This window comes from Gallus gallus, chromosome 2 (genome assembly GCF_016699485.2).
Source record: "Gallus gallus isolate bGalGal1 chromosome 2, bGalGal1.mat.broiler.GRCg7b, whole genome shotgun sequence".
Lineage (NCBI taxonomy): Eukaryota > Metazoa > Chordata > Aves > Galliformes > Phasianidae > Gallus > Gallus gallus.
The window spans coordinates 45,442,723-45,467,763 of NC_052533.1; the positions used below are offsets into that span (position 1 = coordinate 45,442,723).

A 25,041-nucleotide genomic window follows, 5' to 3' on the forward strand; every position below is an offset into this window, starting at 1 on the left:
TGTCTGTTTGCTTGGCTCTAGATATATTTCTTAAACTGCCTTTAGGAGTAAATCTGCCTGCTGTTCTGCAAGCACAGAAGGTCCTATCGTAAGGAAAGTCCAGTGATCTCACTGGGAGAAAAGGAGGCATAAAAGGAGGATTACTGTTTACATCCAACCTTAACTTTCTGCTGTCATGAGCTGACATTTTGGACCGCTGTATCTGCACAGACCATCCTGTACTGTCAGATTTCCTATTTGTGTGCAGATCCTGGGGAAGAGCAGTGCTTTATGTCCGAGGGTGCGTAAGGTATTTAGTATTTCCACCTAGGCCACCTCACCCTTAGTCTGAGAAGCAGATTGTTATCTGCTGAGTTAGAATTGCATTTGTAATTCGGCAGTACGTGAAAATAGAGCCTTAACAAAGAGATACCACTTATCCTTGCTTGAGCAATAACATTGATCGCACAAAGGTGGAAAAGCTTTATTTCACTTGTTACAAAAGATTGTTATATTGCCATAACAGAAACAGAAAAATTGAGTGTAATATGGGGGGATTTTGCTTTCATTTGAAGGGCAACACCGCAAAAGGGCCTATTGCAATTACTAGGCTGTAAAAGCAGGTGGTAAAATACTTACGCCTTTTACGTGGTACTGTATTTACCATTTATGGCAGCTTTCCAGAACTACAGTCTCAGGCCTGGGAAACGTGCTGCTGTTTTCTTTGAAGAAAACTGGGGGACCTGATATAAGTGGAGAATTTCCAGTTTTCGCGATAACTTGCTGTCTGTGTTGCTATAGCTGATAAAGGCCTAAAGTAAAGCTGTGGGTGGGTACAACTGAACGCTTGGTTTTAAAAACAAAGAAGAGAGGAGAGGAAATCTGTGCTTTACCAAGTTTCTGAGCAGTATAGAAGAAAATGGGTAAATGGAGACAGAGAGAGGAGCAGATTGTGTTCTCCGTTTACCCTTTTCCTTGCAAAGTGCCTTGAAATCATAAATCCAGCACGCTCACTGTGTTAGAAGATTGTCTGTTTTGTTCTGTAATTATAATAATAGTGTCTTGGAGGCCCAGGAGTCCATCCCTGTTTGAGGGTGTCGGAGGAATAAAACCAAGCATTCTCCACTCACTTTTACTACCCAGGTTACTGGAGTGCTATGAGGGTTATTTAATTGCTTCAGAACAGCAAGCACATGCCAGTGGTGGGATAGGGAAGGGTATTCTTGCTTCTCCTGTAATTGCCAACCAACTCTGGACTGTGATAATTACTGCTTCCTCCCGCTCAATTTGCAGTAGAGAGGGGAGAATTTCTCCCCTGCTCAGAGATACAAACTTGGCAGAATATTTCTGGTCTGTTGGTAAGGGATGCTGCAAAAAGGTTCCTTTACTTGTTTAGCAAGTGTACACCTGGAGGGCATAGGGGGAAAAAAATGGAAGGGGAGGAAGGACTTCCTTTTTACAGCTTTTGATATTCAAGCTGCTGTTACTGAAGAAACAAGAATGTTGCTGTCCTTCTCCCTTGCTTGAATTTCATTTCTGCCTTGTACTTTTATAAAGTGATATAAAAATCATAATTGCATTGTACTAAAGTAATTCTTTTACAGTGCGTTGAGCTTAAAATAATGTTGAATCCATATTTCCAGTAGCTAGCAATGAAAAAAGCTATTAAGAATAACAGTTATCTTACAAACAATTCAATTCCTATAAGTGTTTCTGAAGAATAATGGTGCTACAGAGCCGTAAATAAATGAAAGCAATAATGTACGCTGTTTTGTCATTTCTGTACCAGCAAGAATTTCAGTTCAAGGTAGAAATCTCCCTTCCTCTACCTGTTAGATCACTTAGAAGAGAAAAGAGAAAAATATAAGAGGGCAGGTTCAAAAAGGTTTCGAGCTCTTTTTTCCCTATACAATGCAGGAAAATTAGGAAAACAACTGCTAAGTTTTCACACTGCGTCTTCTTCAGCTCCCCAACTCTAGGGAATGTGTTTACCCAGCTTCCTTTTTAGGTATCAATTTGTACATAGGCATTTTGTACCATTTCACTAACAGTGTCACTGGTGCTTTTTTCATACGGAGCCTAACTGCAGAAACACAGTTTTGTCAGACGTTTACTGGCATAAATTCAGGAAATGGCCAACTTTCTCTAAGAAGTTGCATGAACTCATTCTAGAAATACGCACTATGTCTGAGGTGCTCAGGTTGTAAGCAATGTGTATTACATAAATGAATATTGATTATCATTTCTCGAGGGAGTGTTTTGGATTAAACAGAAGTTAAAAAATGCCCACCCGAAACAAACTCTTTGTTAAATCTGCTTTATGTTTGGAGAAGAGCTGATGGCTGTATAATTGCTGATAAACTTCTTTCGATCCACAGCAAGATGTAATTGCTTTGACGGAGTCATTAATTTCACTTGTTGCTGTTAATTTAGGAGCTGTAAAGAGACAGAGGCCTGCTTCCTAGTGTGTCAGAATGGGAGGACTGTACTGTTTGCTGTGTGGCTCTCAATCCTGAGACACAATCTCTTTAGAAATGCAACTCCTGAAGCCCAGGCTGACTATGAAGTCATTCTCAGTGTGGTCTGTGCCAGTGCACTGTAGAGTGGAATTCAGCCCAGAATATCTTACAGTAAAATATTTTTTGATGCTTTTAGTATAAGGTAAATATACAGTAATAAGGCCTTGCTGTAGGAGGATGCTTTGGCACTGTGCTGCCTCTTTTCAGTGCCCCTCTGAGCTGTGGGAAGAACCTTGCTGTCACTGCAGATAGGACACACGAGCAGTAACTAGCTTCCTTTTCAGAAATGCTGATGCAAATGTCAGCATGGATGCAGTGACCAAATATTGTATATTCCCCATTCTGTTCTGAGTATAAACACGGCTTGGTCATGGAATCATGGCAGCACTTGTGTCGCTTTACCAGTCTTGTCTGGAGGCTTGCAGCAGCCAGGTTGTATGGGAGCTGCAGCCCGTAGGCCTCAAGCCTGTGGTTGTTTCGCTGCCTACAGCCTGGAAGCAGGAGGCGTTATTTTCAAGCTTCTGCATAAAAGGTAGCAGTTAAACTGCAACCTTCTGTGCCAAATGTTTTTCCAGAGACACTTTATAAATGCTTTGTATGTCAGCCTTAGCTGGGTAGTCCCACCCACTATCACCATTGCAATGTTATCTTCCAGAAAGCCAACAGAAACACAGCTTTGATATGTTTCTTTAGGTGCTCAGATGCCGTTGCATGTGAGGTATTATCATGAAAACCACATTATCAGAGTAATTCGGGGCCTTTGGGCATCTGATGTTGCCAATTGCCTTCACTTCTTGCTGGTATGTAATTTATCACTGGTGTGGCCTACCCTGCTAAAATGCGCCCTTTGTGGGCAGAGGCAAAGCTAATATACGTTCATAGTGTATTTGAATTGCTTCAATAAATCACAGCTGTCACTGTGAGCAGTTTTATCACTTGCCAGCACAATATGTTATCTTCATACTTCACAGTCGTGATGCTATGCTGGACTTTTATTTGTGTAAATCGTAATGCATCATAACTTATTTTATCAAATGGATTTGAGCAGCCTTGATATAGATATATATATATGTAAGTGGAAACTTTGCCTTGCCCTGTAAACAAGACAGCACTTTTATGGATGTATTATAGTTACAACCATTATCTGATTATAATTAATTAGCTTTAAGAATGCTTGCATTTGTGCTTTTTTTTTTTCTTAATTTTCATTCTTCCACACAGTTTGCGTGGCTGGGTAGCTTTGCTTATGGCTCGTACACATTTGTTCTGCCACTCTACTGTGTAGATCAGCCACACAGAGATCCAGATATGGTCTCTGCAGTGAGTAGGACAGTGGGAAAATGCAGGAGCTTTCTTGCTTCATAGACTTTATTTGTTATCTATGCAGAATATCCACGAAGCTAATCAATTGCCTGGATTTAACAACAGCAACAAAAAAGCACACCTGTCATTGTAAGCTCTGGACAGGCACAAGCTCATCCATCACTTCTTTCTCCTGCCAAAGCAGCAGATCATCTCAGCATGATCTGAGTCTGGTGCAGGACCTCGCTGCTCCTTGGAAGCTGCCTGCAGCAAGAGCCTCTCCTTAGCTCTTTTTTCTTGGTGATGTTCTGGCATTAAATATGCCATTTTCAGGTCAGGCAGTAAAGTGTCTCCTTTTTATGGCCATGCCTAAAGTACCAGTGAATATTTATGAACCAATTTGCTGTGGCTTCTCCTGTGATGGGGAAAAAGTACTTTTCTCTTAATTGATGTGGCGGTTCATTTCAGAATATGAAAACAAGGTGTGTAAATTAGGGTTTTTTTTATAATTAGAAAATTATTTTACTTCCTACAGACCTTTTTGCTAGAAGGTAAAGATTGTACTCATCTGCTTTTTAGTTTGAAACAGCTACACTAATTGTTTAAAATTGAAGAACAGTGCTATTGTAAGGAAAGTTTATAGCTGCAGGCTTAATACCGTGTCGTGAGGAGCAGTCTGAAGGTATGACTTACATTTGTCCTTTTCCAGTTACAGAAGTTCATGTTTATTCTCAAGGTTTGCGACTCAGAATGATCACTTGTTACTGAAGAACACTCTGCAGATGTGTTTACAGATCCTGTGATTTTCTCTTTTCAAAAATTTTTGCTACACAGACATTTTCGGCAGATTGCCTGGGCACATCAGCTACCACTTCAAAAAATGTGTGTTATAAATTTTACATGGAGAAACATTTCTGCTTCGTGGTTTGCCTTCGTGCAGCCCTAGCAGAAGTATATGAAATCAGCTACCCCATCCAGAGGACATAAGCAGGAGACAACCATTTTAGCCTAAAGTAGACTTTGATGGTGGTGCTGCATTAATTTCAGTCGTTGTGTGGGAATGAGTATGTACCTCTGTCCATATATTTAGATGATTTATAAGAGCAGAGCAGCAAAGGATGGCATATACTTAAAATTCTATGAAAAAGCACTGAGTTACCCCCTGCACCCACAGAATACCTCTCTCTCCTGTCAGCTGATTCTCGGGAGCTGGCAGTTGCCTCTGGGCAAGCACTGGAAAGCCTTTGCAAAACCCTTCCTGGTTAATTTCAAAGTGCACATTTGTATCTGTTTGCTGGCCCTGACGATTTGCTGAGACCTGTGTTCTAAGACCAGTTCTCCAGCAGAGGAGTCTCATTGTAGCCTCTTCCTTGCCTTCCTGCCAGTACTGGCAGACCTCAGGCTCTGGGAATTCAGCCCTGCCCTTAGAGATGCTGACAGAAAAAATATCTCTTTGTTGGCTCAAAGTAGGGTTCTTCAGCCAACTGGAAATTTTGCAAAGCTCTGTACACAACTCTTAACAACTTCAGTACCTAGAGATCTCTTTGTATTATATATTATATTGAAGATCAGCTTTTTTTCCATTGACTTTATCCAGGACATGAATAGCACTTTCCAGCATTGCTGGACTGAAGAATGTCTCATGAAGAAGTCTCCCCTCGATACCTTATTCTACAGGTGGGAAAACTAATACACAGAAAAAAAGTAATGCATTTGGAGTGCACTATATCGTAAGCAAGCAAAAAGCTATCAGTATTTATCATGTATGCAAGGAAAAAATCCTGCTGCTGCCTCAGAAGCCTACCGCGACCACACACTCAGCTGTCTTCAGTCTTTATGCTGAGCTGAAGACTCCATATGTGTTTGGTCTGTGCGTTTTCCATTGCTCTGAGTGTGTAGCATCAACCACGATTGCAGACCTTGCACATAACTTCTCAGTGTTCGTGGCAGCTCTGCCACAAAGATTTCTGAGAGCCAGCATCTCTCTGGTGAGGTCTACAGCAGACAAAGCACAAACGTTCCGGAGACTTTTCTATATTTAACATGTGCTATGCTCCCTTTTTTGGTTAATGAAATTAAATCTTGCATGCTTTGTGGTTGCAGAATTGCAGATGCCTTGAGAGGAGAGGTGGGGCTCAGAGATGATCCCATGGGTTTCACGGACCTAGTCTAGATAAGGTACTTTTGCTTGGCACATCAGCCTTCTCAAGCAGTTGCACTGGTTGGGTTAACCAAAATATCCTTTCACAGTGATAACCCCGGACCAGTTCTAGCAGCAGTCTGCTTGTTTCCCAAGCACCACGCTCAGCCTCTTGGCCAACTCTATAGATAGTCTCAGGAATGAGTGTAGAAACCAAAAAGTCTCTTTTGAAGCCACCTCCATCCTTCCTCTGCCTTTTCACTCTCTCCTGTTCCCTTTGGACCAAGATTTTTTCTCTGCAGAAGAGCATGCAGCTGATAGGGTCACGTATATTCATTTCTTATGTGGATACACAATCAACTTGTGCCTCCAGCTGTTAATCCTCATACTTTCAAGTGTCACAAAACCCCCTTTAGAGAAAAGAAAAAAGAAAAAAGGTGAAAGCTTTCATACACTGTACCTTCCTCTCTTTTTTTTCTATTTATTGTTCATCTTGTTCTGCCCACCCAACATAGGAATTGAAACTGCATTTGCCTGTGATACAGTGATAGGCATGATTTGCAGGTTTATCTTCCTGATCGACCAAATGAGTTTATTTAACTGCATGAATAAGTGATTTTGCAGATTCTTCAACCAAGAAAAAGAAAAGCCTCAAATTCCTGTGAAGTACCTCTCTTTTCTCCCAAAATGGCAAACCAAGAAATGAAGCGAAAGCTTTAAATTGCTTATGAACAATTAAACTGTTCCATTTCTTTTTTTAATTCAAACAAAGATTTTGAAGTCTTAGAAATTGATAGGGTTGTATTAGGAATGTCAGAAGGGAATGTTTTTTAGTTTTTCAGGTATTTTTGGCTTCTGTTCACTTACTCCCTCCTTCCTTGCCAGATGAGTGGTATGAGCATGAGTGAAGCTAACTAGGCATGGGGGTGACTACATCTGCAGATCTTGCTGTTCATCTCCATTCAAGGCAAAGGTTTAGATGGGAGATACAGCCTAGTTTTAGTGCACTTGATGTACTGCTTTTATACACGTGGCAGAATGAAATAGGTGTATACATTTCTGCAGTGATACAGAATGGACTAGTGGTGTGGAAAGACTGATATCAAGATCATGTGCACGTCTTCTGTCTTGTACTTCAAGGGGTAAAGACAGTGGAAATGGAAGATCTTAATGGTAATAATTGCTTTATTAGCAGAAAATTCCTAGCTCAATTCCCTTATTACCTCTTTTGAATTAACAGGAAAACCAAGAAAAGTGGACTAGGATCTATTACTAAATTAGAGGAGTTTGCTTGCACTGTAAGGATGTCTGGAAACACTCTGCTAGTGCCACACATGCCCTACTCTTCCCTGGCTGCTATTTATTTTACAGTTTGCTAGTATCTGTTGGTGCATAGCCAGTGCTATTTTGTAGAACTAAATTTATTGCAGTGGGATTTCTTTTTCCTTCTACTGATTGCACCTGTCTGGTCAAGTTTCTCAGAAGCTTTTTTAAAAGATGCTGGTAATATACTGTGAATAATATACTGTGAATCCCAGTATCTCTCATATTGGAGATCTCCTCCATCAAGAAGCTGAGCTCCCTGGCCTCAGTCCAGAGGCCTGTAAATCATTGCTCTGAAATCAAGAAATACGCTCACATGTTTAGAAGTTAAGCAAATGCTGAAGGGATCTGCTGCACAGGGGCCAGAGTAATCACCATGTTCCAGGTGAGTGCTCCCAGTACAGTGCAAAGTCAGTTAAAGTTGACTGCTAACCTCGACAGTCTTTGGATTACGTTCTGCATGAGTGCACTGAGAAGAGATGCGGTCTTTGCAGTTGGACCCATATGGGCAAACATATGCTCCAGCCAAGTTGTGTTGGCTTCAGTATCATCCTTGCATCTGTTCGCATCTAGCTGGGGGATGCAGCCCACAACTTGCCGTGCCCTTATGGTATGGGTAAACAAACAGCTCCTCATGCTCAGTGGTGTGATGCGTTAACCTAAATGTGTGCGCAGAAGCAGTGGGGATCATCAGTACCTGAGTGCAGCTGTAAGCACTTGTGCTTGTTAAAGCAGTTGAGTGTACTGAGATTTTCTGGTGCATTTTCCAGGAGAGCTTAGTGCAGTTCTCCTGGGCATTCAGATTTCTGTCTCTCGCAGCCTTGTCTGTTGAAGAACAAACAATCTTCAGTTCAGAGACTGCAGCTATTCTTTGAAGTTTGCATATCTGGCATGGTAGAAGTTCAGCCTGGGCTTCTGTTTATAGATACTCCACCAATGTTGTTGATTCCACCATACAATGTTGTTGATTTGGAAATGGGCAGTCAAATGTTAGCTTATTTGGAGGTGATCCAAAAATCAGACTGTTGTAATGCAGGGATTAACCTGCTGGAATTGATTGAATTTGTGTGCTGACAGCTTGCATGGATGTATTAGACTTTCTTTCAAATCTATTTCTGCTGGTTTTGTGTGTAGGGTCGTATCTCATATTGCTTGGGTGGCTTGCAGGCTCATCGCACGCAGCTCTTAAGGACTTGCTAACAAAGGCAACGGATAGGCAGTTGTGAATAATTGTTAGACTATGGGCAGAAATTGCTTAGTATAACAGAAATGCATACATATAGGGCATATCACACAGTGTACGGCTTATCTCATGAGCTGTGCTGCTTGCAGCATGCTCTGTGTTCCAAGGCTCAAGCCACCAGCACGGAGAACAGCTGTGCTCAGTCAATTCCAGTAGCCCAGCTGATGTCTGTGACTTGGACATTTGTTATCTTCCTCTATCTTGGACACCGTCAGTCACATCGGCAGATGGTTTTAGTTGGCAATACAGCTGTGAGCCTGGTGTCCTTAGAAAGGCCAGGACTGTTCCACACCATAAAGTGATCATACTGACACCTGACTTGGGTGAAAAAACCATTCAGCTGCGATCAGATAAGGACAAATCTCTCCAGTGGTCTATCTGAAAGGATGCTACTCAACTGTTTTCGTTATACATACAGACTGTCCTGGGCAGCCCTGTGCTGAATGGCTGTATCACACAGTCTGGAGCTGCCACATGCCCTGCATCTCACTGCTAAAGCAGGTGGTTAGGTTAGCTACAGAGCTTGCAGCTCGTGGTCTACTATTCAACATGCTTTTAGCTCTCTATTCAATATATATTCATATATGTGTGTGTGTGCATATGTGTATGTATATACCAAGAGTTAAGTTGGTGCCAGTGTTTTTTCAGTAAGAGTTTGAATGTATACCAAGTTCATACCAGGTACAGTGTTGATATTCCTGCCCCGAACTAAAAGAAAAATATGAAAAATATTCATATGTAAAAACAAATGCATTTGTAACTGAGGCTACAGCCTGAAATTATGCAGAATACAGTTTTCCGGGTAGAAAGGTAAAAAAAAGAACAGTTTTTTTCTTGCAGTTTTCAATCAAAGCTCTTGTTTTTTGTTTCCTCCTGAAAATAACAGTGATAACATAGTTCATGATACGCTTCTTTTCCTTCCAGTTTGCTGTAAGTCTTAGCTTCAAAGACAGTTCAGCTCTTCTGTGAGAATATGTAAACACCTCATCTCTGAAAGCAGCAAATCCAGACTGCAGTGTTATGTACTCATTCCACAGGAAGACCCTCTGTAACGTATTGCTGGCAAAGGCATCCCTCTGCATCTCACGGCTTCAATGTGAAGCAAGAACTTCAGCATGGCATATGCCAAAGGAATCTAGCTATTAATACGGAGGGAATTTTACATTGGTGTTAGCTGCAAGTAGCTATTTGCTGCGCCTAAGTTGTATATTTGCTACTGAAAAATCCTTTGAGGAGAAAGTGTAGCAGACTTCACCTGTGTAGCAGCCTGTGACTGCAGTTAGAGCTGTGACTAGATTTGCATGTACTTTGTTTTTTAAACAGCCGAGCTCTTAAGAATCCACAATCTCCACAGTGATCTGTTGGCCTTCCCACAAGTGCATTAACTGTTATTAATGTCAGTGGGGATGGCACACAGGGGCTGAGAGCAGGAAAGTTGAACTTGGCTTTTCCACAGTGCTCTTCAGGACCTCCCTGATGCCACCAGCACCACACAGCAGCCCTTAGCGCGTGCCTTCAGTGCCTAAGCTGCTCTGGGATGAGGAGGCCTCACCCCTCTCACAGTGTCGCTCCCCAGGCCCTGCAGAAACCACCCTGCAGGCACCGGGCTGGCTTTGGATATCTGCCATTGCTTATCGTGCTAACCAAAGGGAAACCCTTTCCAAATCCATCTCCCACGTCCTTTCACGTGACTGAGTACTTAGTTCAGCAGCATTAAATACCTTCTTCCTCTCCCTCACTATCACCTGTGTCATTTGCTGGCTGAGTGCCTTTTTTATTTGTCTCCAGTAAAATTCAGAAGCCTCAGATTACCAAAACAGCTGCACATGCTTTGTCTGAGTTAATGCATTTAAGTCAGGCTCCGAGCTGCGGGTAAGTGCCAGGATCCTGGATCAGCTGCTTCACCAGAATTATGCTGCTGTAATGGAGCCCTGCATTACTCTGTTGCAATTATTTTGGCTTGCAGCTGGCTGTTCCCTCTATATTTTTACTGAAGTGAGATAAAAGGATTTTGTCTTAAAAATAGAATTTTCTTTTCTGAGTCTTGCTGAGGCTTTGAGTTGCATACCGTGTCTGATAGAGGCGCCCATCCATTTATCTTCAGATTTATCTTCAAGAAGGAGAGTGAACCATTCTTCTATAGATTTTGAAAAACGGGAACTAAAGGGCCTTAAACGTAAAATAGAAGGATAACTGAAAAGAGAATAAAGTAAGTGATTAAAGCGTCACATAATAACATGCTTTTAGGTTCTCAGCAAGAACAGGTTTATTTGCAGCATCAAGCCACTTAGCAGTAGCAAGTTGTGCTCACAGCTGTCCCTGTAATTTAGAAATCCTTTGTATAGAGGAGTAAAAGAATAGATTGAGATTTTAAACTGTTTCCCCAACCTTGAATCTCCTGTATTTGTATCCTTTCTAGCTCCTTTTGATGCTTGTCAATATACATTTCTTGTCAAAAACCAGCTCTCGGGTTCTCCAGCTGATAGTGAAAAGTAAACCGAGCGCAATCATTTATCTTTGAACTGTTCAACGGTGCCCTTCTTCGTGTTCTTGTTAATAATGCCAGGTCTCCTAGGAGTGCTCTCACGCAATTTTATCACATAAGCTTTTTGTTTGACCTTACCTGCTGTTCCCCAGGAACACGGGGGAGGAAAAAAGCCAAAATGCCAGCCTGCCTTAATTAAAATTTTAGTCTCAGAAGATGTTACAGTCTGTGATTTCATTAGGTATATAATGACAATATTTAATCATATCTCTTATTTGTCTCGGCTTTTTTTTACATGCAGAGTTTTAAAACAAATCTTTTCAGGTGTGGAAAAGTAACTGATGGGCAGGTATGCATCTTTAAGTCATTCATAAAACTTCTTTCATTATATCCATGGTTTTGCATGTAGGCAGCTGCTTGAATAGTGGAATGGAAGGGTCTAAGTAACAGTTCAGCGTGCCTTGTGAAACCGTTCTCCGTGAGACAGCGAGCACGCATATAAATGTTTTTTTTTCTAAGTTGATGCTATTCTTTGTCTCCAGCAGTTAGAACCTGGCTTCTTAGAAAAAGGGTAAAAGAAAATGTAATGGATGTTTCTTTGGTGCTGACATGTAAGAAGCTCAAAGTATCACAGGTATGCGGTGTTACTTTCATCGTTTCACACTGGCATAATCTAGACCACCATATCAGGAGGCCTTCTTCCAGCAAGATGGGGCCATTTGTTTTATACTGTTACTATTCTGGAAGAAAAGGCTATGCACAAAGCACTCTCAGATCTGGTACAAATGTACCTCATTCCAGTTTATGTAGGACAAGCAGAGTTAAAAATAGACTTGTGAGGCCCTGATCTAAATCATTTGTACTGGGGGGGTTTGCTTAGCTATGGGATGTCTTACTCCTCTGATCTTTGCATTTTATTAGCAGCTGGGAAGTTCCTTGTGTTGTTTGTGGTGTCTGCAGCGGTGCACGAAACCGTACTTCAGATGCTTTGTGCTTTGGGTTTCTTCCAGCCTCTGAGATTGCAAAACAAGATTTCACATAGCTTTTTGAAAAAGAATAAACGGCGAAGACAAGGATGGGAGGTTCAGCAGATAAGACAGGCCCTGCTCTACCAGCTGGATATAACTACCCAACGGGGGATTTCAGAGTTGTTACGCACAACAGATTTTCTTTTGTGTGCGGGTATTTTCATCAGCAGTTTTAACCAAATCCTACAAATGGGTCGTTCTGAAATAATGCAAAATTGCAGCCAACTTCCACATTTTATTTCTTCTTCTGAAAGTGAAAGAGCTTTAACACTGTGTTTTGCACTGCTGACTTTGTGGAACAGAGACTTTTGCAAGCCAGATGAAAAGCAGGGGAACAAGCTGTCTTCTAACCAATGCTTTTCTTCCTTCTATTATGATAATAAAGTCTTACTGTCTTTCATCTGTGATGCATACATCTTGCTGAGCTCTATAATGCAGCTGGATGCGATCCTTTTTCTGTGGGCCCGCCAGCAATGATTCGTTTAATCGGGTTCGGGAAGCAGGAAGGTGCTCTTAGCAGAGCTAAGGCCAATTCAGGAACCAGGGAGCTGCAATTCTGGCGGCAATTATGTACTGAGAAAGTAAATCCAAAATCCTGCTGTTTTATAACCCTGGCTATTCACTTCAGGCAGAGGTGCTCTTGTTTTTCCTTTGTGCATGTATGAAAACAAAACAATTGCATGCTCTAATGTTTTGAGGGGAAGGGAATAGATCTTTAGTGTTAAACTACTGTGTATTTGTCCTTCCAGCTCACATGGTATCCAGCTTACACCCATAAATCATCTGAGATGTCTTCAAGGGGAGCACAAAGCCCAACTATCTTACTAGGTGAAGACATTTTTATGCATAGCGCAGAGAGAAAGCAGACACAGTGGGAGTGGATTGATCCACTGCAGCAGATACGGCTTCCAGCACGTCTTTCAGATTTCAGATCCAAGCTGAAGCAACAACGTTGTATACAAAGTGTTTTGGATTCCAGCTGCACAAGATGCAGTTTAAATCTTCAGACTGGTGCAGAAATTGACACACCAGTAGGGAGACGTTAATTAGCATCGCTTCTGTGTGAGAATTCCAAACTGCAGGCACTTAGGGGTGGTGAGGCTGAAATCCAGCTCAGCTTAATTTTACAGCAATGTTTTCAGCGAGACTTCCAGTCTGCTACTTGTGTGAAACTAGCCAAAAACTGACCAGCTGCACAGTGGAAAAAATGAAATGATTTCCTCAGCAGCCATGGAAATGTAACACGGAGCGCAGATGTGAGAAGGGAGGCTAAGTGCACTAGAGCCAGCAGTGTTTGGGGAGGTTTTGTAGGTGGTCGTTACGCATTCATGTGGGAGGTGAACATCTGGTTGCAATACAAATGCGAGGCAGTGAGCATCAGCAGGAGGTACCAACCTCCATAGCACACAGGGTTTTGTTCTAGCTGGTTGAAATCCGTTGCATCACATTCGTTCTTTTAGTTGATCTGAGAAGGGACTTTGGCACGCATGTCCCATGGCACGGCCAACTGGCCTGAACCCAAGTAAGGGCAGAGCAGAGCCCACTTCCCTCGCTCTGCTTTCTTTCCTTGTATTTTACAGGTAGCATTTAGGGACTGTTGGAGAATGAAAGGGTTCTTTGTGTTAAGACAGCATTTGCTCTTGCTGAACTGCCTGCTTCAGTTTTGTTCTTTCTTCCAGCTTTGCAAGTACTTTGGGATAGACCAACTCAGAGCATTTGGCAAACAGGCGAGTTGCCAAAACTTGCTGCTGTGGGCATGACTGAATTGTAGTCTTACGAAGACAGTTTTTGTTCTCTGGCTAGTAACTTTAAGTTTCTATGATTATTGGGCAAAAGCTGCATCCCACTCACACCTTATTGTAATATTTGAAGATAATTATAGCCTGGCAAAATTGTGGAAATTGGCACCAATCAGATTCAGTCTGCAAAACTTGGGGAGCCATTACTTCAGTGGGGGGAAGCAACCTAAAGTAGCCCAGAAATATTCATTCACTAGCTGTCTTATGCATGTGAGTTCTCTGCATGTGGGGTCAACTTGGTGGCAATGCTGGTACGGAATTAAAGGAAAAAGATGGAGGAATGGGAGTCCATGTCACACACGGGAGTGTGACTGAAGAAAGATCAAGAGTGAGAAAAGGTCAAGACTGAAAAAATATCAAGAGCTAACTGGCTAACATTTTCCATAAGTATTTCAAGTCGGGATCATGTAATTTAATGCTCTGAACTGTATTGGACACAGTGCATACTCTAATCATAACTTTCTTCCCAGAAGTTCTTATTAAGCTGATGAATACCTTCTAGCAAGCTGTCTGTTCTCATTTTGGAGATTTCAGGTGACAGCAAACGTGCTTCATCTCTAGGTCAGTTGCACCCTTCCTAATTACAGGTTGTGCTGAAATTTTGCACTTTATTTCTAATCTGAACAGTTCTAGGTTTATCTTCCAACCATGTAATGTTATTGTGCCATTTTCTACTCTGCTCAAGAGCCAACCACCAGCAGCCAACTCTTCATTGTACCCAGCCCCATGAGCTCTCTTGGGGTCTTCCTTTGGAATTCCTTTTGGATTTGGCTTGCCCAGGTTACTGCAGTGTGTTGCAAAAGTACACAGCTTTTGATTGTGTCCTGGGTTTGTTGGTGACCATGGCTTGGCTTCTTGAAGAACTACACTGAAGGAAGCAGATGAGCTTTCAGATCACTTCACACTAAAACCACTGCAAATTTATGTGCTTGCATCAGTTGTGTTTAGATGCAAGACACTGTTAGAAGCAAGTGGTGAGAACAGAGTAAAATTTGTGGTTCAGGGAGTCGTGCCAGACAAAATTCTCATCGTCCAAAGTGCTGATTGCTTTTTACCTGGAGTGCTGATGCACATAGTATAAAGCTATCTTGCTAATATATGCTTCGAATCTGAAAGGAGTGGATATGCTGCTCACGAAGGACATGTGCTGAGGCTAACAGAGCACACAGCCTGCTATAATTACAGCTCTGGGTGATGGTACTGGCAGGGGTGCGAGACCACTGCATTTTCTCTTCTAAGCTCCGTAGCCTCATTAAGAAATTAAAACATTTGTGGGTGTTTCATGTAGTGTTTCTCCCTCTGGGAGGTCTCAGCTAGCTGGCTGTCAGCATGGTGATGCAGGCTATAAAGGTTCAGAGCATTACCTTGATGATACGTCGGCCTCTTCCATTTAGACTGAAATCCAAGGCTCGTTTTTCCTCTGAGGCGTTCATTGAAATTCTGTGCACGATTTGTTCCTCTGGTTGTTTAACAATGTCTCTCATGTTTGCCCTGATTTAAAAAATCCTCCTTTGTAGCGGAGATAACATAGAGCGGGATGATATAATTGCAGTAAAGAGGCCCTGGAGCTCACAGTAATAGGATGGTTCATCTGATGTGTACTGCCATTAGAAAATAACCCACGTATGTGTGTTCTCAGGGGACAGTAAAGAGGCTTTTAAGGATTACACTTTATGTAGTATGAAAGCTAACGAGCAAAAGAGCAAGTATGAAGAAAACTTACTGCAGAAAGCATGGTGCCATTCCCTGTTTTCACCCATTTCCTGATACCTGTGTAGCTCCAAAATGCCCATCTCTGCCCAGCAATGCGTGGCTGTCCCTCCCGAGCCTTTTGAGAAGACCGTATTATTTTCATTTCATTGAAAAATAAATAGCATGTCAAAAGCATGGCAGAGCCGAGTTCCGGATTGAAACTACCCTGTGTACAGAAAGTAAATAGTGTTGGGGAAATAGCAATCTGATAGTCTGTGTCTTCAAAAAATGCGTGGTTTGCTAGAATGGTACAGTTTCACAAGCACTGCTGAAAGGCTGGGATATTGAGGCTATCAGGAATGAGGAGTCTCACTTCTCCCATCTCCATTTGTTCCCTGGACTGTGTGTGAAAACAAAGAAATGAAGAGTCAAAACTGCCCAGTTTTGGCTGCAGAGGTATAAAACTGAGAACACCTGTTTTCTGGTACTAACAGCTTCTTGTCCAAATGGATAGCCATGTAATGTGCCAGTTCTTTCCTCTCACTTTTGTGCAGGAACAGAATCCATCCAGTAACCTTCTTAAGCATCCCATACACGATTCATGATTCGAGGGAGCTGTGATCAAGAGACTGCAATGGCTCCTTCTGGACCACAGAAGTGACAATTTCCCTTAAAGACAAAGAAAAGTCAGAACACTGTGCAGGCAGATTCTTACATTAAGATCTCTTTGCTCCCATGTTAGAGTACATCCAAAATACTTTTCTGGTTATATTGAGGCCCCTCTGGGTGGTCAGAGCATTGTAAATAGCTTGCAGAGGAGAGTGGGAAAGAGGTCTTCTCTGACTGCCAGGGCAGTAAGTCAGACTCTGCATGCTGGGACATGGGTGAGGGGTGTATGTGCCCTATGGACTGAAGAAAGTCCTTGAAGAGTAATGGGGTCATTAAAACAACAATCCATAGCCTGGCAGACTTCAGTTCTTGAACCTTTTTAACACTTCTTGCATTCTTGCACCTAAACTGCGTAGTGGTTATACCATCATCTGGAGCACCTCTCCTGTGATGAAATGCTGAGGGAGTTGGGATTAAACAATCCCAGCTTGCCTGGAGAAAAATAAAGCTTGGAGAAGAGAAGGCTTCAGGGAGACCTCACTGCAGTCTTCCAGTACTTGAAAGGATCTTACAAGCAGGAGGGGGGCTGACTATACACAGGGAGATAGTGATATGACAAGGAGGAATGGATTTAAACTGAAAGAGGGGAGGTTTAGATTAGATGCTAGGAAGAAATTCTTCACTCAGAGGGTGGTGAGGCACTGGCACAGGCTGCCTAGAGAAGTTGTGGATGCCCCATCCCTGGAGGCGTTCAAGGTCAGGCTGGATGGGTTCCTGGGCAGTCTGATCTGGTGGTTAGCAACCTAACCCACAGCACAGTACTTGGAACCAGATGATCTTTGAGGTCCCTTCCAACCCAAGCCATTCTGTGATTCTCTGATCTACTAAGTAGTGTTTGCTGATACAGAGAAGGATTTTATCAATACATTTTGGCAGGGCAGAAGTGCGTGTTGTTCTAACAACCCTGTGAGATGACACCTATGTGTTTAGCATGAGGGCGGCACCACACTATTTTCATAACTTGTTTCAGCTTGATACTCATGTTAGCACTGGGCAATAAATTAATCCTATTCGTGAATATGGGACACAACGCTGAAGTGAACAGACAACTATCAGCAGCAGCCTGATTAAAGTAATGGTAATGCAATTAAATTGAGAGCTGACAGCTGGGCTGCTCTGATGTTGACCCCAATGGTGTTTGTCTGTCTATGGAGCACTCGTCACTACCCTATATCAGTGCATCATGGTCCAGAGCCCAGATCCAACGTTTGGTAGCATTCCTCAGCTTAGCATCACTTGGTCTCTGGTCCACCATGAGTCCATCATCAGTCATTGCTGCATCTGCAGCTTGATTTGACAAATGCCACTGATATGAAATGAATTATCATTTGAAGCTTCCACTGCTTCAGTTCCTCTCTGCTTAAGTTTCCAGTCCTGTGCATACCAGAATAGTGGTGCTGAATTTTTTATTTCTGTCCTTTCTGCCCTCTCTCTCCATAATTGGTATAAAGGAACAGAAGGCAACTTGCAGTTTTATTATTGCTTCATAAGCCTTCTGTAAACTCAGTTACAGCATTTCTGATGTTGGTAATTTTTGTGACTGAAAAATATGCTGACTCTGTGTTTGTGTGCAGGAAAAGAGCAAATTTGAATGTATAATAATCTGATGCATTTGGGAGACGTTTGACGCTGTATTCCAACCAAGTTAATCACTTGTGGAATTAATTTTTGTTTTTACTATTTTGCTTGGCTGACAGGAGACATTAATCTCAGATCTGTGGAAAAGGCATCTTTAATGCTCAAAAATGATCAGAGATCCCCAGCATTTCTCAAGCACCAGGAAAGGTTTTGAAGGAGAACTGTCAGCTCTCAGTAGACTGGCAGAAACAGACATAAGTTACTTTATTTTTCTTACATAACGAAGAAATACTCAGGTGATGATTTCCAATTCGTTGAGTGTATCAAACCATATACTTTATTCATGGATATAAATTGAGCAGACGCAACACACATTTTTCATATAAAAATAACACAGCATTGCTGCTTCCGATAATTCTTCTTTGCCTGAAATATGCTTATTCTGAAAACATTGCTACAGAGTTAGTAGTGCACTGCATAGCTACACTTTCAAAATATGAGTGCTAAAGGACGAAGACGACTCAAGGAGGAATTAGCCACAGACCCATAATGACCCTGGCTGGCTGTATTTTTCAAGGACAGGGTCTTTCTACATTCTCTTTTCCTTTTCCACCTTTTTTTGTGAAATTCTTCATCTCTAACCACTACCCCCTGCCAGTAAGCTCACTCTCATCCAGTAAGGCTGGCTCGTGTTGCTGCCATGTTATTTCCCATCCACACTCCTGCCTCATTAGCACCTTTGCCCTCTAGATCTTCTGGGCTTTGCCCATTTCTCAGTCAGTCCTATAGGAGCTGTCCTGCAGAAAGCCAGCCATGTTGTGGTGCCTTTGAACACAGATCAACCGGGGGCTGGAGCAGAAGCACCAAAATTACATCCCTGGGCAGGTACTTCTGAGTTCCTCTCGTGCCAAATGCGAAATGAGTAGGATCGAATACGACCCTTACATCATACGTGCTCCAGTTGTATAGGAAACCTTGAATATATAGATGCTGTTCTTGATGAAATAAAGCCACCTCTGTATACATCATGATAGTGGAGCACTGCAAGGAAGGTAAGAGGAAAGGAGGGTGCTCTCTGAGGCACAAATCTGAAGATAAGAAATGTGACCTGAAGGAAAGCTGCCAGGTAAGATGGTGATGGCCAAGTGCTGGTGTCCTTGAAATAGATGGGGAGTGGCCTCAGAGGAAGAAGCTGGCAGCCAGTGGCACCCTGTGTCTGCGAAGGGCTTTAAATTGCATCCTGACATCATGTGTCCCTCAGGGTGGCCTCTCCCCTCCTGCAGGGCTGCAGGATGTTCACCGTGTCTGAGAATGGTTTTAACTGTGGCCCTAAAAGCGACAGCGTACGTGAAGGTGGCTTTCTTCTTGCAGGTTACCAGCCTGTCCTGCCGAACCAGCAGCAAGGGTTCCAGGGCCTCATGGGAATGCAGCAGCCTCCCCAAAGCCAGAGCCTGATGAATAATCAACAGGGAAACCAGGTGCAAGGCATGATGGTGCAGTATCCAGCCATGTCGTCTTATCAGGTATCACAAGCTGCAAGGACTGCTTTTTTTTTCTTCGGAGAGTGCGTAATTGAATTAAGTTTTCGTGTCACAGAATGGTCTTTATTACTTCATTAGGGAAGGATGTGGCAGGAGGTCTCCAGATAAATGCCCTTTTAAGTCAAATTGGTTTCTCTGCTTCCTGTTTATGTATTCTTAGTACTTTCGATTTTCATTGTGAATTGGGAATACATTAAATGAACTACTTATTACAGCCTGCAGTGCGGGTGAAACTACACAAAGCACGAAGGAATTATACTACTACTTGTGCCAGAAATGAACTAAAGAAATAAGAGACAGAAACACTGTTCTCTTTTCCATTTTTTTTTTCCTGACAGTGCAGTATTGCTTTCTGTAATAAAATTGAGGGCTTTGCCTGATTTTTTAACTAAAATCACTCATCTGTGAAGACTGTTGCCAGTGTCTTAAGAGGGAGGATCTCACCCTGCTTTCTGAAACATCCTGTAGCCAGAGAGAGATTTGTTTATTGGAGTTAAGAAGGATGCGGCTTGTGTTTTACCAAGTCCATAAGTTACCCAGATCTCTGCCTTATACCTGGGTTCTGTGAGTTATGACAAGAGCCTACAAGCCCGCCTACGAATTGGCTGGTGCTTATGTTTCCTGGTGATCTCACTGGAAAGTTACGAAACTCGATGATGTTAATCCATTTCCATAGATTGCATTGATAAAGCATCCATTCACCTCTTCCATCAGCTTCCCTGAAAACACCACATCAACCCAAATGGAAATGGAGGAATCGCTTATGACTTATGATTTGGTGATGTCTTCAGATTTAATATACAGAAAATGTGTTTTAAAGGTTATGAACAGGCTAAAGGCCTGCACTGTTTCAATGGCCTAGATATAGTAGGGTTGAGTCTTCTGTTTGCACTGGTGCGAGCAATTCACCCTCAGCTATATCATGGCAGTGCCACTTGACAGTACCAAGGAGCACAGTGATTTCTTTTTAACCCATCTCCAGTCAACAGAAAGTCCTCAGGGATTAGAACTGTTCTGAGAAGAAGAAAAGGACACACTTTGTCTGAGCATGTTGTATACCTAAATTCAGATAGAAGGAAAACTCAAATATTCAGGACCTACTTGAATTTATTTACTAATTACTGTTTTTTTTTTTACCTACTTTTCCACTCCTGTCTAGGTGCCAATGACCCAGGGTTCTCAAGGACTGCCACAACAATCATATCAACAACCAATCATGCTACCTAATCAATCAGGTCAAGGAACACTTACAGCCACTGGAATGCCTGTTTACTGTAATGTCATACCTCCTGCCCCACAGAACAACCTACGGTTGATTGCCCCACACTGCCCCTCCAATAACGTTCCAGTTATTTCTGCCAGCTGCAGGACAAACTGTGCGAGCATTAACAATGCAGGGTGGCAGGTCAAGTACTGACGCTGTGGCCTAGCGTGGATATACAAGGATAGCGGTGCATTATTTGACAAATATCTCATGGCCTTCAAACGAAGAGGAACACAAGAGAATAATCAGTTGAGGACATAAGTACTGACTATGCTCAAGTGATTTGCTGCTGGAAAAATCTGTAAAAAAAATAATAATAATAATAAAATTTTGAAAAAAAAAATGTTTGCTGGTTAATGGTGCATATTTTTGTCATGTCTGCTAGGTTTGCCTTTATAGCTTAGCTAGTGACATGAATTCATTGAGGTAAGATTTTTTCCTACCACTGAACACCACTGTGTAGATTGTAATATCCCCGATTCGGATTAGTTTTGTACTTTGTGTTGAGTTTGTGAAGCTAAAAGTATTTAAAAAAATATAATAAAATCACATTGTACCAAAGCTGTAATGGAAATGAAAAAAAAAACGAAAACAAGAATTACTGAATGGAAGGAATAATTTATATACACTATAGAGTTTTTTTTATGGATATATACTGTATTGTAGTGTTTAATCACAAATAAAGCTATTTGACCTCATGGAGAAAGGTCATCTTTCTACCACCTGCTTGGTCTCCTCTCTGTCTCTGAGTGAGTGATCTTCCCTTTGCTTCTCTGCTGTCTTGTTTTAGGTGAGGCTAAGGGGAAAATTATGCTTAATGGGTTTGTGGGAGTTTGGGGAAAAGGCTGAATGTCTTAATATACAGCACCATAACTGCTAAGGCCGTGTAGAAATATGAGCGTAGACACTCAGAGGTGACAGATTATCTTAAACTAAATTTGTGCATTTGCAGTCCCCAGCTCCACTAACACCACAAACACGATTTGCTACAGCCACTACCTTACACCTGTTCAAGAGGTTGAACATAAAGCACAGCTCTGCTGGCTGTGGGAGGTCAGTTGCCTCTGGTGCAGCAGCCACAGAGCCCAGCTCTTCTTCCATAGAGAGAGATACAATCCCAGTCATTGCTGCTGTAGCTATAAAGACATTTGAAACAAAAGGATGACTGCCCATGAATCTGATCCATTATATTCAAGTAGTAGGGATGAAAGTAGTGGGGTTTTGGCTCTCAAATCACGTGGGAACAGTGGTTTGCCAGGAAGTTAGATTTTTATTAAAGTTTTTGTGGTGTTTCTCATTACATTCATGTTCACCCAACTTCCCAGCTTGTTTTGATCAATTATTCTGCATTCATAAATGCTGCATGGAGTTCCTCAGACTGCTTCAGCGATGAGAATGTTTGAGTTGCAAATGTGTTTACCAGACAAGCGTCTGTTGTGTCTCTCACTTAAGCTGCTTTCAGATCAGTTCCGAACACATTTAAGACAGATAGCAGTTGTGCACCCCAGAATTATGCACACGTATCATGAGAAAGCCTGAGATTCTTCTGTGTGTGAAATCTGCATGTGTACTAGTAAGATTTTAAGTATGCTCATGATGATAGTAGTCACCAATGCCCTTGGCCATTGCTAATCTGAATGTGAAGCAGCTTTGGTTTTTCCTTGAAGAGCAGCACTTCCCTTACACACTCCGGCTGTGGAAGCACGAATTACAAGAGTTATAACCCACATTTAAAACAAATATTTTTCTTTTCCATACGATAAACGTATTTTTCAGGGATCACTGTTTTTTATAAATCTGTCCAAGAGTTTGGGATTTCTACTGGAATGCAGTCCTGCGGGGTAGTAAAAAAGCAGAACACTGATTTTTATGTAGAGTAATCACAATTCATTTGCTGAGAGACGGTCAAGAACAAGAGCAGGTAGGTAAGCACAACTTACTCTTCAATTAGAGGTGAAATGCCTGTGGAGAGCAGACTGATGGAATTCTTTTTCATTTTTAAATCAAGACACATTTGAATTTTTGCTGTGACCCAGAACTCTCATTTCAGACACCCTGCGTTGCATGGCTTATTTGCTTTTTAACATTTTAAACACTGTTGAGGGTTCTCTCCTAACACTTATATGACGCGTAATTGGATTTGCTGCTGCTGAAAGAGTGATTGTGGAACAAATGGCTGTCCTTCCCTGTCAGGGCCTGAGTCCAGCAAGATGGACAACCAGTGACCTTGGGCAGGACAAGTTGAGCTGGTGGGGAGAGTAAGCAAACCGCTGTATGCAGTGTCTGGAGTGATGACACCCCTTAGTAACCACTGTGTCGCAATCTTGTTTCTTCTCCAAAGCATTACGCTAACCTAATCGATCTTCCTCTGTGTCAAGAGAACCGAATGAATTGCCTGGTAAAAACCACCTTCCCTCTGCATCGTACGTCAATGGGCTGTAGATTCACACGGTGGCAAGAGGGAAGGGACTCAAAAAGCAAAGCCTGGGAATCTTGCTTCTGTTAAAACACAATTTCCTCACTTTCGTATGCCACTCTGTTGGTCATGTCCCTTTGGCAAACAGCATATCCCATTCACACCAGTGCTGTGAATTCCCATCCCTCTCTGCTTATTCAGTGAGAGGCTCACATAAAATATAATCATCCTGGCCTCCTGCAGGAGCACCCACCTGCAGAGCCAGGAACCTTTCTGCTGAAGGGTGGCTTTAATTTGCTGTGTAAATGGAGCAGCTTCAGGAGGAGGTCACAGCCACCACCCCAACACGGCCTACATCCCATGATTGCCTCACTCTCCGAAGAGTTTGAATCTCCTTAGGCATAAGAGGAAACCAAATTTGATCTCCCTCAGCTATGGAAAATGCCCTAATTATTAAGGTATCATATACATGGGGGACACATCTCACATGGTGATGCACGTAGGTGCTTTACTCTGGAAGAATTTATAATTGAAGAATTACAAATTAATTCTGCTTCCATATCAAGTCAAGTACAAAAATTAACCTCTAATGCTCACTGATCAGTGTCGTTTCAGCCCTTCTGTCCACAAAGCTGTTGAACTGTGGCATGTGGTGCCCCTTCAGGGTTAAGTGCATTAAACCAGAATCCTCCCTTAATACTGTGATGAGCTCTGTGGGCACTGCCAGACAGGTACCTGTGACTAAAAGAGAGTTCTGAATCAAGAATCATAGAATCAATCAATATCCTGAGTTGGAAATGACCCACAAAGATCACCGAGTCCAATTCCTGGCTCCACACAGGACCACCCAAAATTCAAATCCTGTGTCTGTGTCCATACGCTTCTTGAACTCCAGCTCTTGGGGCTGTTACCATGCCCAGCCCATTCCATGCCCACTGCCCTCTGGTGCAGACCCTGTCCCTGACCCCCAGCTGCCCCTCCCCTGACACAGCTCCATGCCGTTCCCTCGGGCCCTGTCGCTGTCACACAGAGCAGAGCTCAGCGCTGCCCCTCCACTCCCTGTGAGGAGCTGCAGCCACCATAAGGCCTCCCCTCAGCTCCTCTGCTCTGGGCTGAGCAAACCCAGCAAAAGGTACTTGATGTCTTTTTCTAGTTGGACCTACAGAGCAGCCTCTGGAAGACTGCTGACATTGCAGTGCTCCACCTGGATACAGAGCTACTGCCTTGCAGACACCATGCTACTGAAACCATGGGGCATTTGCACTCTTCTACTCTCACCCATACTTCCAGAGAGATGATCTACAACTGCCTGAACACTGCCAGCAAGGGGTTACCCTGAGGAAACGAGAGGTGGCTGCCCCTGCCCTGCAGGGAGACCTGAATGAGAGTCACCTGAGGAGCAGACCAGGTGCCCAGCTCATGCAGGGAGCGGCTGCTGGGCAAGGTAGGAGGCTGCTGGCAGCGCCAAAGGAAGAAGGCACAGAGACAGCAGCACCCATGGGGGCCCTGCGCCCTAAGAAAGCCACCACCCAAACCAGTGCTGCTCCAGCCCTGCCAGTCCCTGCTGCAGCAGCACAGAGGGAAACGTGCCAGTCTCTGGCCCCTCCCTGCTGCCACCAAGCAGCAGCCACACCTCGGCTGCCACTTCTGCTCCTCCACCTCACACAAGACCCAAACCTACAACCGGCCCAGCACAGCAGGAGCTTCCCTGGCACCCACAGGCAGCAGAGCGGCAGCTCCTCGGGCCCTCCTGACCCCATCCCTTGCAGCGGCCATGCTGGCAGCAGCCATGCTTGTGCCAACTGATGGGCAGCTCCATTCTGCCCCAAAGGCACCTGCAGCTCTCGCCGGGCACGTGCAGGGGATGGGCCAGCACCCCAGGGTGGGACCCACTGCAGGCAGCAGCACCAGTTATAGGTTCAAAAGTTGAGAGGTGAGAGATAATATCTGGGAATATATTTGAGTAATACACCTTCTGGAAATAAAATTTTTGAATAATAAACCTCTTCAGTTGTCACGTCTTTTTAGTCATTCACTCATTACTTCATTCACTTAATGGTGAA

The 25,041-nt window shown here is 43.0% G+C and overlaps 1 protein-coding gene across 50 annotated transcripts in view; it reads left to right on the forward strand.

Moving 5' to 3' along the window:
• The window catches only part of ARPP21 (cAMP regulated phosphoprotein 21), a 187,208-nt gene extending 165,927 nt beyond the window's left edge, over positions 1 to 21,281 (forward strand). For all 50 annotated transcript variants that reach the window (XM_004939497.4, XM_015281705.4, XM_040696063.2 and 47 more), the window contains 2 exons: positions 19,129 to 19,280; positions 20,458 to 21,281. In XM_004939497.4, coding sequence (XP_004939554.1) covers positions 19,129 to 19,280; positions 20,458 to 20,715 — 410 coding nt within the window. In that variant the 3' untranslated portion in view covers positions 20,716 to 21,281. The remainder of the gene's footprint in view (positions 1 to 19,128; positions 19,281 to 20,457) is intronic.
• The last annotated feature ends 3,760 nt before the right edge of the window (positions 21,282 to 25,041 follow it).